The 17,256-nt window shown below is 37.9% G+C and overlaps 1 protein-coding gene across 2 annotated transcripts in view; it reads left to right on the forward strand.

Annotated features, from left to right (window-relative positions):
* The window catches only part of CTNNA1 (catenin alpha 1), a 181,170-nt gene that overhangs the window by 67,245 nt on the left and 96,669 nt on the right, over window positions 1–17,256 (forward strand). For both annotated transcript variants that reach the window (XM_028103519.2, XM_088023269.1), the window contains 2 exons: window positions 3,337–3,603; window positions 6,321–6,524. In XM_028103519.2, coding sequence (XP_027959320.1) covers window positions 3,337–3,603; window positions 6,321–6,524 — 471 coding nt within the window. The remainder of the gene's footprint in view (window positions 1–3,336; window positions 3,604–6,320; window positions 6,525–17,256) is intronic.

Below are 17,256 nucleotides of genomic sequence, written 5' to 3' on the forward strand. Positions count from 1 at the left end.
CCACCCAGGCGCCCCTGGACCTTTTCTTTAAGTATATTTGTTTGAATACAAGAGAAGACATTTGATCACATGGCTACGATTTTATATTGTTAAGAAGGAAATGAGAGGAAACTTTTACTTGACTTTCTAGCTCTTGGGTAGAGAGAGTGATATAGATTACTTAGAACTTAGCTTTTATTTCTTGGTCCCTGCATGTGATGGTTAGTTCAAATTATGTTGAAAGCAGTCATTTCTTTTTCATGTTTCCTGTTTGTTCCTGAGTCTGCTTAAAACACAATTGGATTGATACAGTTTGGGAATCATGAAGGCTAAGGTGGATTAAGGGACTCTAGTTTCATAAGTAATCTATTAAATTCCTCAATAGCTCATTTTTTCACCAATCCGGATTACTTCTCACCGCTACATATTTGGAAAATAATACTTATGATTATTCTTCTTCTGATAGTAAGTCAAATGCTGCCTTGTGATAGTGCCCATTTTCTTATCTTTATTTAACAAAATCTAGTTTATGTTATGGCAGACATAGTTCTTAAGAGAAAAAGCCGAACACTTTAGCAGTTAGGACAAATGATGATATTTAGTTGTCATTTTCATCATAGGTTGAGATATAGACCCCGTACTTCGTAAGTAGGGAGTCTATCAGACATAAATTTTGGTGAGGGCAAGACATGTAGAAAATGCCACACACAACATGTACACCAGCTGCTTAAGCATAATGGGTAGCCTTTGCCCCCTGTCACAGCTTGAGTCTTGAGATGATCATCAAATCTCTAAATCCATGGAGTCCTGTTTCTAGTGTAGTCTTTAGAAAGGTAAAAGTTCTCATACCAAGCCAGGCAGTGACTTTAGGAAAGTCAAGTGTTGAATAGTAATTGTGGCACCTATTAGCTTTAGGTGACCAGAAGTTTCTTTGGTAACCTTTATAAGAGATTATACTGATTTAGGTTATAGATACTTAGGGAAGAATTTTAATGCTAATTGCGAAGCGTTTTATAAAACAGACGACAATATAAGTACTTAGAGGCAAATGCCTCCCTAGAAGACTTTAAGTCCCTGAGGTGGTGGTGGAGGGCAAGACATTTAGAAAATGCCACACAGAACATACGAGCCATCTGTTTGAACATAATGATTAGCCTTAGCCCCCTGTCATAGCTTGAGTCTGGAAATGATCACTGATTCTCTAAATCCACAGGGTCCTGTTTCTGAATATTTAGTCTAATGTACTGTGCTACAGGGCATTTGGAGTGCTGTGAGCTATTACTGGCAAATTCAGATTCCAAATGAGAAAAGAATTCTAGGAGGAAAAGTAAGCTGTCATATTATACAAGGTTTGAATGAAGATGCAAACCTAAAATACATAGCGAGATGAAGTACCTGAAAAAAGAAGCCAGTTAGGTGACTCTGATGCTTAATTAGGAACTCATCTAAAAAGATGAACCATTAAATGGCTAAGTCAGACTTCAAATTGAGTTATTGCCTTTGGCCTTTTTAGTTAATTTTTCTCTTACTGTTTACACATGTGACACTCTTAAGTCCTTTAAATTTGTACTGTAGGGTTTAGTTGGCGCAATTAACGTTGAAATTCTGTGTTCACACATAAAACAGCAGATCTGTTGGTCAGTTACGGTTATCACTTTGTTTCTCTTTTGTGGTGGTAATCCACATTTACTAAAGATATTAAGTGTCCCTGCACCCCCAGCACTTTCAGTAACAGTGGGATACCAGAAATACCCTCTTCCCTTGGTATCACTTATTTGACACTTAGTGCATCCATTCAGCCTACCAAGTAGATGTCAGTATTGGAAATCATGCCAGGAACCTCAATTTTTTTTTCCTCTGTGGATTATACTTACAGGTAGAGAAAATTGAGAAAGGACAGTTTCACTTAAGACTAATACATGTATATAGAGTATTACAACGAAATAAAAACCTTTTGGATAAAAGTCATGGAACACCTGAGCCTCAGCTTTATGTATTAATGATCTATGTCCCAAGGCCATTTTTGGGATGGGGGAATGGAGGGAAGGGTGGGGGGCAGAGTGGTGTACTTGAGAGAATAGCCTGCTACATCCTCACTTGGTTGGTTTGCATAGTTCATGTACACTTGTGGTATCCCATCCCAAATTTCACAAAACTCTTATAATGAACTTTATAACTTAGTAAAAAAAATTACTCAAACTAAATCTTACTCTGTTTAAATGTGTCTCTGAATGATTTTTCTCATTTGTTTGGAATAGGTACTTACATCTTTATATAGTTGTAATTAAGATGCTAGTCAGTTTTATGTTTTGCCTTTTAGTTAGTGTTCTGCTAGGTGCTTTACATGCATTATCCCATTTGATCCTCAGGACAATTAGAAAGAGAAACCTATTGGGGCGCCTGGGTGGCTCAGTTGGTTGAGCATCTGCCTTCGGCTCAGGTCATGATCCCAGGGTCCTGGGATTGAGCCCCGCGTTGGGCTCCCTGCTCAGCGGGGAGCCTGCTTCTCCCTCTCCTGCTCCCCCTGCTTGCTCGCTCGCTGTCAAATAAATAAATAATAATAAAAATCTTTAAAAAAAAAAAGAGAAACCTATTATTGCTCCTATTTTATAGAAGGTGAAACCGAGTATGGGGATTTTATTTTTATTTTTTAGAGATTTTTATTTATTTTTAATTTTTTTTCCAAGATTTTATTTATTCATGAGAGACAGAGAGAGAGAGAAGCAGAGGGAGAAGTAGGCTCCCAAGGAGCAGGGAACCTGATGCGAGACTCGATCCTAGGACCCTGGGATCATGACCTGAGCTGAAGGCAGACGCTTAACCACCTGAGCCACCCAGGCACCCTAGAGATTTTTATTTTTAAGTAATCTCTACATCCAACGTGGGGCTCGAACCTAAAAACCAGAGATCAAAAGTCACGTGCTCTACACTGAGCCAGCCAGATGCCTCGAGTATGGGAATTTTTTTTAAAAGATTTTATTTATTTATTTGTGAGAGAGAGAATGAGAGACAGCACGAGAGGGAAGAGGGTCAGAGGGAGAAGCAGACTCCCTGCTGAGCAGGGAGCCCGACGCGGGACTTAACCATCTGAGCCACCCAGGCGCCTGAGTGTGGGGATTTTAAATAAGATCACAATAGCCAGAAAAGGTACAGCTTGGAGATTCAAGTCCAGGTCTATGTGATTTGGAAATGTTTGAACTCTTACCTACTAGCCCATGTTGCCTCCTTTGTTACAAAGCCAGACTGTTCATGAAACTGTTGTGTCTAATTAGTAGTTTCTCACTTTTCAGCATTTACTGACAAATTTTTTTATGACTAGAACCCATATAACGACTGTTCCAATTTCTTGTTTTATAGGAACTGAAAGATGTGGGCCATCGTGATCAGATGGCTGCAGCCAGAGGAATCCTGCAGAAAAATGTTCCAATCCTCTATACTGCATCCCAGGCATGCCTACAGCACCCTGATGTCGCAGCGTATAAGGCTAACAGAGACCTAATATATAAGCAGCTGCAGCAGGCGGTCACAGGCATTTCCAATGCAGCCCAAGCCACTGCATCAGACGATGCTTCCCAGCAGCAGGGTGGAGGAGGAGAACTGGCATATGCACTCAATAATTTTGATGTAAGTTATACTTGGGAGGCAACTTCAGGTTCTTGATCATCTGCCCAAAGTTAAGAGGTTTCTAGGGAAATGTGATCATGGTTTCTGATGAAAGTTCATTTTCTACTTGGATTTGCAATCTCTGTCAAAAGAAATTTTAGAAATCATTGGTCTACTTGATCTTGACTTGGCCTACAACATTTTTTCCTTTTTCTTTTTCTTTCTCTTTTCTCTTTTCTTTTTTGTTAAACTTCTGAATTCTTTTATAAAACTTACGTTTCCTATGGGGTCATTATTTGTTGAGGATATGAGTTTGGTTCATTTCACCCAAGATTGTAACCTTTCAGCAGATGTAAAGCTTTGGGAGATAGAGGCAAAGTGCATGCAGACTCTGACCTCTAGGGGCTCACAGTTTAGTGGGAAAAACAGATACATCATAAATGATTATGGCACAAGTGTCGTCATGTTAATCTTACTTGTCTGCCTAGAGCCTAGATGTACTTCTCAATAACTAAATCGTAATAATATATAAAATTTAATCAACTGGAAGCAAATTTGGGCTTAAAATACTCTTAGCATAATTCCATGTAGTTATCTTTTATAGCTCATGTCCTGGATCTGTTCTTTGTATACGTTCTCTGTACACACTGTCCTGTATATCAACTTTTTTTGGTGGGGTTTTGGTTGTTGGTGGTGGTGGTGGTGGTGGGTTGTTTTGTTTTTTTTTTTACACTTCTACCCACAATGCCTCATGGCTTCCAGTAGATGGCAGCAGTTTAAGATTTTTTTTTTTAAGTGCTTTTTTTTCTTTTAAACCCACTGTTGGGTTACATTATTATTATTATTACTTTTTTTAAAATTAACATAAGAGAAAATTGCCTTCCATGTGGCCAGCATCCTTTCGTAAGTAGGAATGCTTTGAGGTAGAGAATCTATAATGGAGTACATTTTGTTTTTAACAGTTTTTCCTTGCCTTTATCTTTTCTTCCTTTGACCCTTTATTTTGGCTTGTGTAACTGAACATTGCTGATAACGCATGACTGATTTAAGACTTCATAAATCATAAAATTCTACAGACCATGGTGTTAGAACTTAACTTTTTACACTGGAGCCTTAATCATTAAATGACTTTATAGTAAACTTACGACGCATCTTAAAATTTATTGACACTTTTTCCCACCCCACTCAAATTTGGCAGTCTTAGGTATTGACCTCTTTGAAGGCACTAAGGATTACATTTTGCCCTAATTTGAGTAGTAAATGTCAGGGGCTCCTTCACCTCTTAGGACTAGAGTGAGACTTCATAAAATGAGGGGGTTGGACGAAGTGATTGCAGGCCCATTGCAGCTTAATGACTCTTAAAATTCTATGACCACTCATTCCTCATTCTTATTGGTCAGAAGTCATTGTGTATTCAGTTTTAACCAGAGAAGTCTTTTTTTTTTTTTTTTAAGACTTTATTTATTTGAGAGAGAGAGTGAGAGAGCACGAGAGCAGGGAAGGTCAGAGGGAGCAGTCGACACCCCACAGAGCAGGGAGCCTGATGCGGGACTCAGTCCCAGGACCCTGGGATCATGACCCGAGCCAAAGGCAGATGCTTAACTGACTGAGCCACCCAGGTGCCCCAACCAGAGAAATCTTGTAATAACTTAATCTGGTGAGAAAAATGGTCAGCTAAAATGTAGGTTAATAATGAACTGGAGGCATTGCATGTTCAGTTTTGAAACTGAGGGTTCTTGGGGATGGAGAGAAGAAATGTATACTTACTGGGAAAGGGCAAGCTTTTTTAAAGAAAAAACTTGGCATTTAACTTGAAATCGGTAAGAATAGTCCCCATAAAGAAAAATTGAAGGCAAAATATTTACACAGACATTTACCAGTGTGAGGATAAATTGTATTAAATGGAAAAGTTGGAGGGAGACCAGTAGCTGCTGTTCTGGGGGTATTGATGTTTGACCTTGTACCTAAAGCTTGCTTGTGACCTGACCTCACTCACCACTGGTAAAGATGGATTTAAGTGGAGTCGGGAGTGAAGAGGGGACAGAAGAAGGTTTTATTCTTACTGGGGCAGTTATACCTCACAGAGTGGCTTTTTGGGGATGGATTGCCGTGATCTCTTACAGATCACCTCGAAGTCTTTGAGCAAAGAGTCTCTAATTTAGACATAACGGGATGAATATGAGACTGTATTGTTTATAAAATTTGATGAGATGTGTAAGATGAGGAAAATAATTGGAATTGATTATAAATGCATTCCTTTCTGAAACTTTGAGGACAGAAGTCAGTGTCTGTTTTTACCGTTTTTTGCTGTGAAAGAGTTCTGCTAATGTCATATAGCCGTTTTATACTCTGTATATAGAAAAGGAAAAGAGAGCTAACTTACTTTCCTTGCAATTCTCATTTGGTAACTTCACTAATACTGTAGAGGCTGGCATGTAGATGTTCAGATTCAGTAGCGTGAACATGAGTTCTGTGCTGACGTATTTGTGTTTGCATTTGTGGTATGTTATCTTGAGGCCCCATTCAGCTGGATAGTACTGCTTCCAAGTGCCGCCTTTGAGAAGTGACCTATCATGGGCCAACTTGTATGGCTATCATCTAACAAGAAGTATAACTTTTTTTAGGCATTGGAATTTTTATATTAAATCTTGATGTTCCTGATCAACACTTTGCTCACCTTCATTAACAATGGAGGGAACAGAGATTACCACTAAGATTCAATAACACTTTCTCTGCAGAAACAAATCATTGTGGACCCCTTGAGCTTCAGTGAGGAGCGCTTTAGACCTTCCCTGGAGGAGCGCCTAGAAAGCATCATTAGTGGGGCTGCCCTGATGGCCGACTCATCCTGTACACGTGATGACCGGCGTGAGAGAATTGTGGCAGAGTGTAATGCTGTCCGCCAGGCCCTGCAGGACCTTCTCTCAGAGTACATGGGCAATGTGAGTATCCGAACTTTCCTTTGAAGTGAAGAGGTTTTTGTAACAGATGCTGGATCTGAGATATTTTAACTAAAAATGGCTGGAATGCTCTTGGTTCCTTGACCCTTTAGAGATGGGCAGATTTTTCAAGGAATGGATCAAAAAATGGCTTTCTATGTTCCCCTTTCCTCCCAACTTTTTATATTAAAAAACTTTTAACTCGTAAAAATCCTACAGTGAGCATCCACCTACCCTTTATCTAGATTCACCAGTTAACACTTAGATACGTGTGCATGTTTGTGTGTACAGGTGTATGGTTTATTTGTATAAATATATGCACACACACAAAACCTTTTTTTCTATTTAACATTTGGATGTAAGTTGCAGGTATTGTGTTGGTTCAGCTCTAAACACCTTAGCACCCATGTACTAAGGATAATGACCTTCAATATCCCTAAAGTTCCATTATCACATCTAGGCTGCCATCTAATTTTGGGCAAAAGGGAATGCTGAAAATATTTATAGTTGGTAGTTTTTTTCATGGACCATATAGAATGTCATAAGAAGTGGTAATTACCAACTACAGCTGAGTATTAGATGAACTGAGTAGTGGTTTCGAATTTTTAAGGTTTGTGTTTAAAAATCAATGCTCTAAAAAAATTTTTTTTCCATAGATAATACTGTACTTGTTGATTTTTATCTCTGTTGTCATTACCTTCCTTTTTCCTTCCATGATACTTCTGCAATTCCAGTTATTTAATGCTTAGAGTTACTGTAATTTAGATCTTGTACCCAATATTTACTGTCGCAGAAAAGAAATGTTACATAAAATTTATATAAAATCATTTTAAAGGGAAGAGAACAATACAAACTAGTTCTCACTAGTGATTTTTGCTTGTTTAATGCTTTTCAGGGAAAGATCTTGGTACTTTTTTCATTATTCTTTTGCCATATATCTTATTTGTTCACTTATATGCCTATATAAGTGAACATATAATGTTGAGTCATAATGGAATTCCTAGGGTGAAGATGAATGCCTTAGTGTGTTTATCTTTTTTCTACCATATTGTGAAATTAGTGAAGCATATTGAATTTTTTTTAAGCCATTGCCATGTTTTGATCGTATGCAGTCTACTTCAGAAAAATAAGCTTAGAGGCTTAGTTAAATCAGATGGAAAAAGCAGTTGATAAGTCAGTGAAAATGTGGGGCACATTTAAAAATCCATACCTAAGCTTGAAAATCAGAAAATATAAAAAATGGATAATTTGAAGAATGGTTCACTATATTAGAATTTTAAACAGGGAAACAAAGGACTCGGTATGTGTGTGGATCAGTTATCTGCTATCATATATAGTACTGAAATACAAAAATATAAAATGTAGTTATGATTAGGAAAATGCTTTAAAAGCAGTCTTTGGCTGGGAAGAATACTTGATGAATTTCTTCTTATTGCTCCATATGAGATCTTCTTAACCATTCTGCATGTAAGAGATTCTTAACAATCCCTTGAGTCTTGGGCTTGGTTGGATCTTGCTCTAGTCATCCCTGGTCATGAGTAACCTAGTTCCTCTCCAGAGTGTCATACAAATACTGTTTGCAGTTTGTGCCACAGATGTAAGTAAAGTAGGAAACACTCATTTATACTTGAAGACATGGAGACCATAACATCACTCTTACATAACATTTTATTATGTAAGTGAAAGCCAGAACAATGATCTTTGGCTGGAATTTAAAGATTATGGTGGAGGTTTTGAAAGAAATTATCTTGAGATTCAGATTATATTTTAGAAGATGGACTCTGGGCATGTTTTTCTTAAAGATAAAAATTTTTAGTTCCCTTGCGTTGACTCACGTAACATTGAGCAGGTGATGGAATGAAGATAAAGCTGGGGGGGGGAGGGCAAAATGAAGCACACTTGTAAGCTTAAAACATCATAGGGTCTGCAAGAAGCAGAGGCAATTGGGTGAGATTTTTGCTTATTTCGGAAGCTTTCAAAAGCATTTAGAACCTTTAGTAACAATCAGAATTTAACCAGCAGTATCTGCCTATTGCTAACTGCATCCTGAGTATGTGTCACAAGCAAACTAGAGTGCTGGGCGCTGGGTAGAGGAGGAAGGAGGCACTGTCTTTTGCTTCTAATACAGGGTCTCTACAGAACATTTATGGGGAGTGCCATCGTGCTGCTAAAATGCCATGGGGATTGCAAGGAGGAGGAGGTTATTTTTTTATTTTTTATTTTTTTGCTGATGGATGAGGTTATTTTAGCTGGGAAACCTGAGAGGTCTTTATGGAGGATTTATTTGACATTCTTTGGCTCACTTTAAGTTTTGATTATTTCTCTTAAAAATATTAGGCAAATAATTATGATATGTGGAAAATTAAGATAAATTAATTAAAACTGGTTCACTACATGGAACGTTATTGACAGAGTGGTCAAGTACAGAGTGACTGATGTATTTTTATTTTTATTATTTATTTATTTGAGAGAGGGAGAGAGTGCGTGCGCGAGCGTGCCTGCCTGTGCACGAGTTGGGGAGGGGCAGAGGGAGAGGGAGAGGGAGACCAGGAGGGAGAGAAGCAGCCTCCCTCCCTGCTCAGCACAGAGCCCAACTCAGAGCTCATTCTCATGACCCTGAAATCATGACCTGAGCCAAAATCGAGTTGGCCACTTAACTAAGCTACTCAGGCACCCCTGATATATTTTTATTTTTTTCATTTCCTGGCTTCTCTCAGTAATGTCATTTTTTTTTCTAGGTACATACTCTTAAAATCTTGCTCTCATCTCTAGTCTTCCTTCTTCGTCCTGTGTGGTCATTTACCAGGTTTCTGTTGGGTTTTCCTCTAAGGCAGTGATTTTGAACTTTGGATGCACATTAGAATCCCTGGGGAACTTTAAAAAAAATCTTGATGTCTAGGTTGTACCCCATTTAAATCAGGGTCACTGGATTGAGGTCCAGGTGACAGTATTTTTTTTTTTTAAGATTTTATTCATTTATTTGAGAGAGAGAGCGAGCAAGCTCAGGTGAGGGCACATGAGTTGGGGGGGTGCAGACTACCTGCTAGCAGGGAGCCCAATGATGTGGGTCTCCATCCCAGGACCTTTGGATCACATCCTCAGCCACCCATGTGTCCCCAGGTGACAGTATTTTTTAAAAGTTTCTCAGGTGATACCAGTGTGTAGTTAAGGTGGAGAAACTCCTCATGTTTTACTGCATTTGTCCTACTGTCTCTGCTTCCTTTGCTTTATTCTAGGCTCTACTCACTTTCTTTGTTGTCTAGTCTGTTGTGCTTCCTTAGGCGAGTCTGTGTTCATGCCTTCAGTAGGACATAGTTCATTCTGTGTTTCAAAGTCTCTTCCTACTTCTTGAAAACCTAACCTGCTCTTGCTTCAAGGCCCACATTTTTTCCCTCCATCTATTTGCTGAAGGCTCTTTTCAAACTGCACCATCCTGCATTATTTCTTTGCTGTTTGAAGTTTTGTACCTAATTGTTGACTTCCTTGAATTGTTGCTTAATTGTATTTCTTTATCCATGTAATTTCTGCAACTGTGTTTAAGCTTGTAAAAGACAGGAACTGGGGCACCTGGGTGGCTGGGCATGGAGTCAGCTTAAGATTCTCTCTCCCTCTCTCTCTGTCCCTCTCCACTCCCTCTCCAAAATGAATGAATGAATGAATGACAGGAACTATTTAAAAATACTTTCAGGGACTGGTATAATACTAGAAGAGGTATTCAGTAAGTGATTGCTTTATAGAGTAACTCAATGCTGATGGGGAATGAATGAAACACAATTTTGCATATTCATGGTGCTAGGGATATTAGTGAAAAAAAACCAAAAGATGCTTGCCTTTAAAGGGCCTTACATTTTAGAAGGTTATAGGGAAGGAGGCCATGGGTGATTTACCACTACTTCCTGTAGATCTCAATATGTGATTACATTTGTAGAAAAAATTAAACCAGGTACTCTGAAATAAGCAGTGAAATAAGGAAAGTGGTGTCCTAGGTCACAGTAGAGTTAAATTTGATTCATCAGGTGAGAGCCAAACTCCCTTTTAAAGGCTTCAAGGGCCAGGAGGCCAACAGCCTTAATGCTCCTGCTTGCATTGCCGTTTAAAGAGTTGGAGGTTACTCTTGGCTGTATTGCTAACTTACTGTACTGAGACCTAAGAGATATTGATGTTAAAAGTAATGCATTTGACCCCTACTTACTGAACATTATGGAAATACCTCAGATGCATGACAGTAGAGGTCTTTTGACATTCAGTAGATCTTTGTAGTTCCACAAATGACTTCCAGGTTTCCTTGAAATGAAATGTGGTTATTGTGGTTAAGTTTAATTTGTTCGTGCACTGTCAACTTAAGGTTACTTCTGGTAGGGTTCTAGAGAAAGAAAAACAACTTGGATGCGTGTCCTAATCTTGAAAGGCTTAAAAGCAAATGGATTGAAATTAAAATGAAATGTAATTGAATTTGAAAAAAATTGTTACCACTTTATTTTTTCATAATTGAAAGTCATACATACACATTAAATTACTGAACCACCACTATTTTTTTTTAAAGATTTTATTTATTTATTTGAGAGAAAGAATGAGAGAGAGAGAGAGAGAGAGCACATGAGAGGGGGGAGGGTCAGAGGGAGAAGCAGACTCTCTGCTGAGCAGGGAGCCCGATGCCGGACTTGATCACGGGACTCCAGGATCATGACCTGAGCCGAAGGCAGTCACTTAACCAACTGAGCCACCCAGGCGCCCTGAACCACCACTATTAATATTAGGAATAGGCATTCCAATTTTTTTCCCTTTCTTGTATGTAGTGGGGTTTTTTTTTAATTTTAGTTTAAAATAGTTTCAACCTTTTTATTGTTCCCTGCATATAACAAAATATGTAATTAGGGTTCAAACCATTATGATAATGGGTTAAAACAGGCTGCGAGGTTAATTGGTTAAATTTTTTCTTTCTTAAATAGCTGACTTTGGAGCTCAGTTGTGTATTAGAATGTTCTCTGAAGTTATTCAATGCCAGTGAAAAACAACATTTTGAAGAGCCTTGTACTTCATGTAGTTGAATTCTATATTTCACACCCTTCATTCTGCTGAGGAATATGCCGATCGTCAATATGTTCCTTTCTCCCTTTATTAGAGCATGTGCTTTGAGTTGTTTTCCCAGTAGAATTTACTGTGACCATGCTTGTTTGTTTCTGTTACCACACTCATCTTCAAGCCTCCTGACCTCTCAGAAAAGAAACAAAACTCCTCCCTACCCCTTATCCCCCAGATCTGAAAATACTTAACACAGTATCTGAAATATAGAAGGCCCTCAATCTTTGAAATGGATTTCATTTGATTTTGGCCTGAGCAGTCTTGGTCGGTGGTTCATGGTCATGTTTGACTGACTGGAGTTAGGACTTAAAATTGATGAGAACAAGCGCGGGCTTTGGCTTGAGTAGCTCTAGTTGTGTGCCATCCAGTGTGGTAGCCACTAGCCAGATGTGGCTATCAAATACCTGAAATGTGACTGTTTAAACTGAGATGTGCTGTAAGTATAAACTCCTCTCCATATTTCAAAAACTGAGTACACAGAAAAAGGATGTAAAATATCTCAATACCTCACAGTATTTTGGGTATATTTGGTTAAATATAATCTGTTCTTAAACTTTTTACCTGTTTCTTTTTATTTAGAGCTACTAGAAAATTTAGAATTATATGTAGTTTTTGTTACTTGGTCACATTTTGTATCTCTTGGGTAGTTCTGACTACTGGGGAACCAACCAGCTAAGGTGAGTAGATAAGGTTGGCATCAGCCTCCTCATTGAATGTCCAAAATGGTACCATATCCATACATGGTAGCTATCATAGCTTGTATTTTTTATACCTAAAACTATAGTTTCAGACAGAAGAAGATTGGTATAGCTTAGAACCTGGTGAGGATGATGTTGCTTAAAGATAAATTTATCTTTGTTCTTGCCCAAAAACATTGGATGGAGTGGTAATCAGGATCCTAAAAGAGGAGTGCAATAACCGGGCTTTCTTTTTTTTTTGTATTGCCCTGGGTATATATTTGAGGGCTTTGATTATGTTAATATAGCAGGCATAAAATTTTTATTTGATTTGGATAATAGTTTGATATGGAATGTATGACTAGGATGCAGTTAATATTCACTTTCAAAGATATATTGTTACTTTAGTGAAGAGAAGCACTTAATTTAGATGCTAATCTCTTCTCAGTTTTGCAAATGCCTTCCTGGAATCACTTTACTATAGCCAGAGCTCCCAGCTTTTGAAGGAGTTGTTTTCAAAGATCTTGTAACTACATTATTTTGTAGCTCCATTTCTTATTTTCAAAATTAGAACAGCTTACTTTTTTTCTGATTATATCCTTTTTTTTTTTTTTTTAAGATTTTATTTATTTTTTTTGACAGAGAGAGAGGGAGAGAGGGAAGCAGGCTTCCCACTGAGTAGGGATCCCGATGCAGGGCTGGATCCCAGGACCCTGGGACCATGACCTGAGCCGAAGGCAGATGCTTAACGACTGAGCCACTCAGGCGCCCCTGATTATAATTCTAAGTTCATTATATATAACGTGTAATCCTACCACCTATTTTTGGTGTCCAGCATTCCAGCCTTCTTTGTGCATATGTTTGTATGCACACACATATTCTTTTTTTTTTCTTACCATTTCTTTTTTTATTAACAATAAAAATAAGGGTTATCTGTACTAGCATACTGTGTACCATATGGCAGCCATTGTCCTAAAAGACATATGTTTGTACCTGTTTTGCTGCCATAATAACCTATATTGAGTTATTTGCTCAAAAATACATATACATACAGCTGAGATCTCTGACCTGAAAGTCTGAGCTCTTAATACCTTTATCATTGTGCATCTTTACTATAGCAAATGTGGTTTTACATCATCATCTTTAATGGCTGCGGAGCTTTCCACTGTATTGCTTTATAAATGACTGTTCTGAAATTAAATACTCCACCCTAAATAAGATAAACCCAGGTCTGGTATAGCTGCTTGAAGTGAGCCAAACAGGAAAGGTTTTTACAGTGTCCTCCCAAAGCTAGACTTTCTGATGTTGAGTGTCATAGATGTTTCAGTTGGCTCTGTGATGTGCAGCTACGTGGCTGAGGTTTGTTTTACAATATGCTTTGATTTCCATCTTTGTTTGAACCTATGGGTTTCTTGTAATAAACTCTCACCTGTATTGCTAGGTCATAGTTCTCTAGCTGTGCTTGCGTATGATTTTATTGATTTGTTAGTGTAGGCTTTTTTGTGAGCTGCCTAGCATATTTGGGAGAATTTAGACATAATAGATGTTGCCTTAAATGCAAAATTTGAGCACATGTAGGGCTTGTTTCTCTTGATGGAGCAGCATTTATTTAATTTGGAAATCTTATTTGTCAAAGATTGTGTGATTTTTTTTTTTTTTTTTCTCACAGTGGGGGCAAGAGGTTTAAAAGACCTTCTTAACTCTGAGGAGGACCTCTCCTCAGGTTATATTTTGTGTTGCTTTCTGAGAGATTCAAGGTGCTGCTATGGCGTTACAAATTGCAGTATTTAACAGACAAGTTTTTAACCTTTTATATACAGAAAGATGCATGTCTGAAATGCTGCTGGCTTAATGGAGCAATAGGGGAATGTTCTCTTGAGATTAGGATGATGGAGTAGATATGGAAGCCTGCCCAGTGTCAGCTGCAGATTGATCATGAGATGGCTGTTAGTCTGTCCTTGGTATTATTTTATGCTCTTCAGATACTGGGCAGGCTTGAAAAGATTTTATATCAAAAAATGTTTTTGTGGGCGCCTGGGTGGCTCAGTTGGTTAAGTGACTGCCTTCGGCTCAGGTCCTGGAGTCCCTGGATCGAGTCCCGCATTGGGCTCCCTGCTCGGCAGGGAGTCTGCTTCTCCCTCTGACCCTCCCCCCATCTCATGTGCTCGCTCGCTCTCATTCTCTCTCTCTCAAATAAATAAATATATTAAAAAAATGTTTTTGTAATGATGTAATGTATGGTGATTAACATAACAATAAAAAATTAAAAAAAAGTAAATGTTTTTGGATTAAAAGGTTAAACCTCTAAATATATCAGTATTAATTATTGTCCCTAGGTGGTGGGGTGGTAGGCAGTATAAATTTTCTTCTATATTTTGCCCCACATTTATTTGGACAGTGTTTCTTATGGTCATAATGAAAAAGTTTAATGTAAACTTAGATCCCTCAGTATCATGCATCTTGGATTTTTAGGTTTTTTTTTTTTAAAGATTTTATTTATTCATCTGACAGTGAGTGAACAAGCAGGGGGAGCCAGAGGGAGAGGGAGAGGCAGGCTCCCTGCTGAGCAAGCAGCCAATTCCAGGACCCTGGGATTATATATGAGCCAAAGGCAGACGGTTAACTGACTGAGCCACCCAGGCACCCTTATTTATTTATTTTTTAAAAAGATTTATTTATTTATCTTAGAGAAAGAGCAGGCCTGCACTAGTGGGAGGGACAGGAAGAGGGATAGAAAATTCCAAGGAGACTGTGCACTAAGCACGGAGCCTGACGTGGGCCTCAGTCCCAGGACCCTGAGACCATGATCTGAGCTGAAACCAGGAATTGGGGGCACTCAACTGTGCCACCCAGATGCCCCTAAAGATTTTATTTTTAAGTAGTCTCTACACCCAAGATGGGGCTCAAATCCACAATCCCAAGACCAAGGGTCCCAACTGGAGCCAGCCAGGTACTCCCTAGATTTTGTTTATAATTATATACTGTGTGTATTTCCAAGGTACTGTTAATATGGGAACATTGAAGATTTTTCACTTTAATAAGGCCTTGATTCATCTTTTTAAGGTAATGATTCATTCAAGACTAGTTTGACTGAAGTGATAAGTTGTGTGTTTTTTTGTTTTGCTTACTATAATATATATTTCTAATAAGTGTTGGTCAAAATACGGTCTCTTACCTCTGTGTGATAATGTTTGCGTCATCCTTTTCTTGAACTGTTTATCCAAGTGATTTTTGACGATAGTGTTTGTGTCATCCTTTTCTTGAACTGTTTATCCAAGTGATTTTTGACCATGGAAGTGTAGAATTGTAAAATTTAGAATTTGAAGGTGACGTTAATTACCTAGTGCAGGGTTTGACAAATTACAGTTTCCAGGTTAAGTCTGTCTTCCTATTTTTGTAAATAAAATTTTATTGAACACAACTCTGCCCATTTATTTATCATCTATGGTTGTTTTTCCACTACAGTGGCATAGTTGAATAGTTGTGATCTAGAATGTCCATATGTGACAAACATCTAAAACTAAAAGCGAATGGCCTCTAAAGCCTGAAATACTTGCTATCTGGCCGTTTCTAGAAGTCTGGTGAGATTTAATGTAGTCCAGCCCAATACTTTTTTTTGAAGGTTCTGAGTCACCAATTCAGTTTCTTTAATGGATATAAGATTATTTAGGTTATGTGTTTCTTCTTGGATAAATGTTTGAAGTTTGTGGCTTTAAAGGAGTTGTCCATTTTATCCAGTTAGTCAAATTTTATATGCAGAGTTTTTTGTAGGATTCTTTTTTTACTATCTTTTTAATGTTTGTGAGGATTCTGTAGCTATATTCTTTAATTTATTCCTAGTGTTGGTAATTTGTATTTGCTTTTTTTTGGTCAGTCTGGCTATAGGTTTATCAATTCTATTGATCTTCTGAAATAACCAACTTTTGGTTTTACTGATTTTTCTCTGTTATTTTCAATTTTACTGATTTCTGCACTTTATCATTTTTTTTCTTCTGCTTCCTTTGGATTTTTTATTTTAAAGGTTTTATTTATTTATTTGACAGAGACATAGCAAGAGAGGGAACACAAGGAGGGGGAGTGGGAGAGGGAGAAGCAGACTTCCCGCTGAGCAGGGAGTCCGATGCGGGGCTCCATCCCAGGACCCTGGGATCATGACCTGAGCTGAAGGCAGATGCCCAACGACTGAGCCACCCAGGTGCCCCCCTTTGGGTTTATTTTGTTCTCCAGTTTCTTGAGGTGAGAATTCAGGTTATTGGTTTGAGATCTTTTTTTTTTTTTTTTTTTTGGGTAAAGATTTATGGTAGATTTTCATATAAGGTCTACTTTGCATCCCATAAGTTTCGATATATTGTCTTTTTTGTTTAGTTCAAAATATTTTAAAATTTTTCCTTGAGTCTTCCTCAGGCCTGTGGATTATTTGGCAGTATGTTTTTTAATTTCCAACTAGATAGAAATTTTTTTGTTATATTTATTTTATTTCTAATTTAATTAAAACTTAATATGACCAAAGAACATACTTTGCATCATTTCATTTCTTTAAATTGTTCATTAGAGTTTGTTTTATGACCCAGTGCTACTTTTGTGAATGTTGTATCCGCATTTGGAAAGAATATATGAGTTGTGCTATTGTTGGATAGAGTGATTTATAAATGTCAATTAGATCCAATTGGTTGATGGTATTGGTTGATCAATTTGGTTTAGTTCTTCCATATATTGTTTATCTATCTATCTGTTTTTCTATCGATTGCCAGCTTGCTCTTAATGATTACTGAGAAAGGAGTGTTGCAGTCTACAGCTATGATTGTGGATTTGGCCCTTTCTCACTTCAATTCTCAGATTGCTACTCTGTGCATTCTGTCCATGGTTTTTAGGTGCAGTCATTGTGATAGGGTAGATTGGGTTTATTCCTTCTTAACCAGAAGCAAAACCCAGATACCTATTTTCATTGGTATGAAAGTAGGGATAACTTGGGCATG

This window comes from Eumetopias jubatus, unplaced genomic scaffold (assembly GCF_037043125.1).
Source record: "Eumetopias jubatus isolate StellerSeaLion01/CBP00866 unplaced genomic scaffold, mEumJub1_p1.0 scaffold_5, whole genome shotgun sequence".
Lineage (NCBI taxonomy): Eukaryota > Metazoa > Chordata > Mammalia > Carnivora > Otariidae > Eumetopias > Eumetopias jubatus.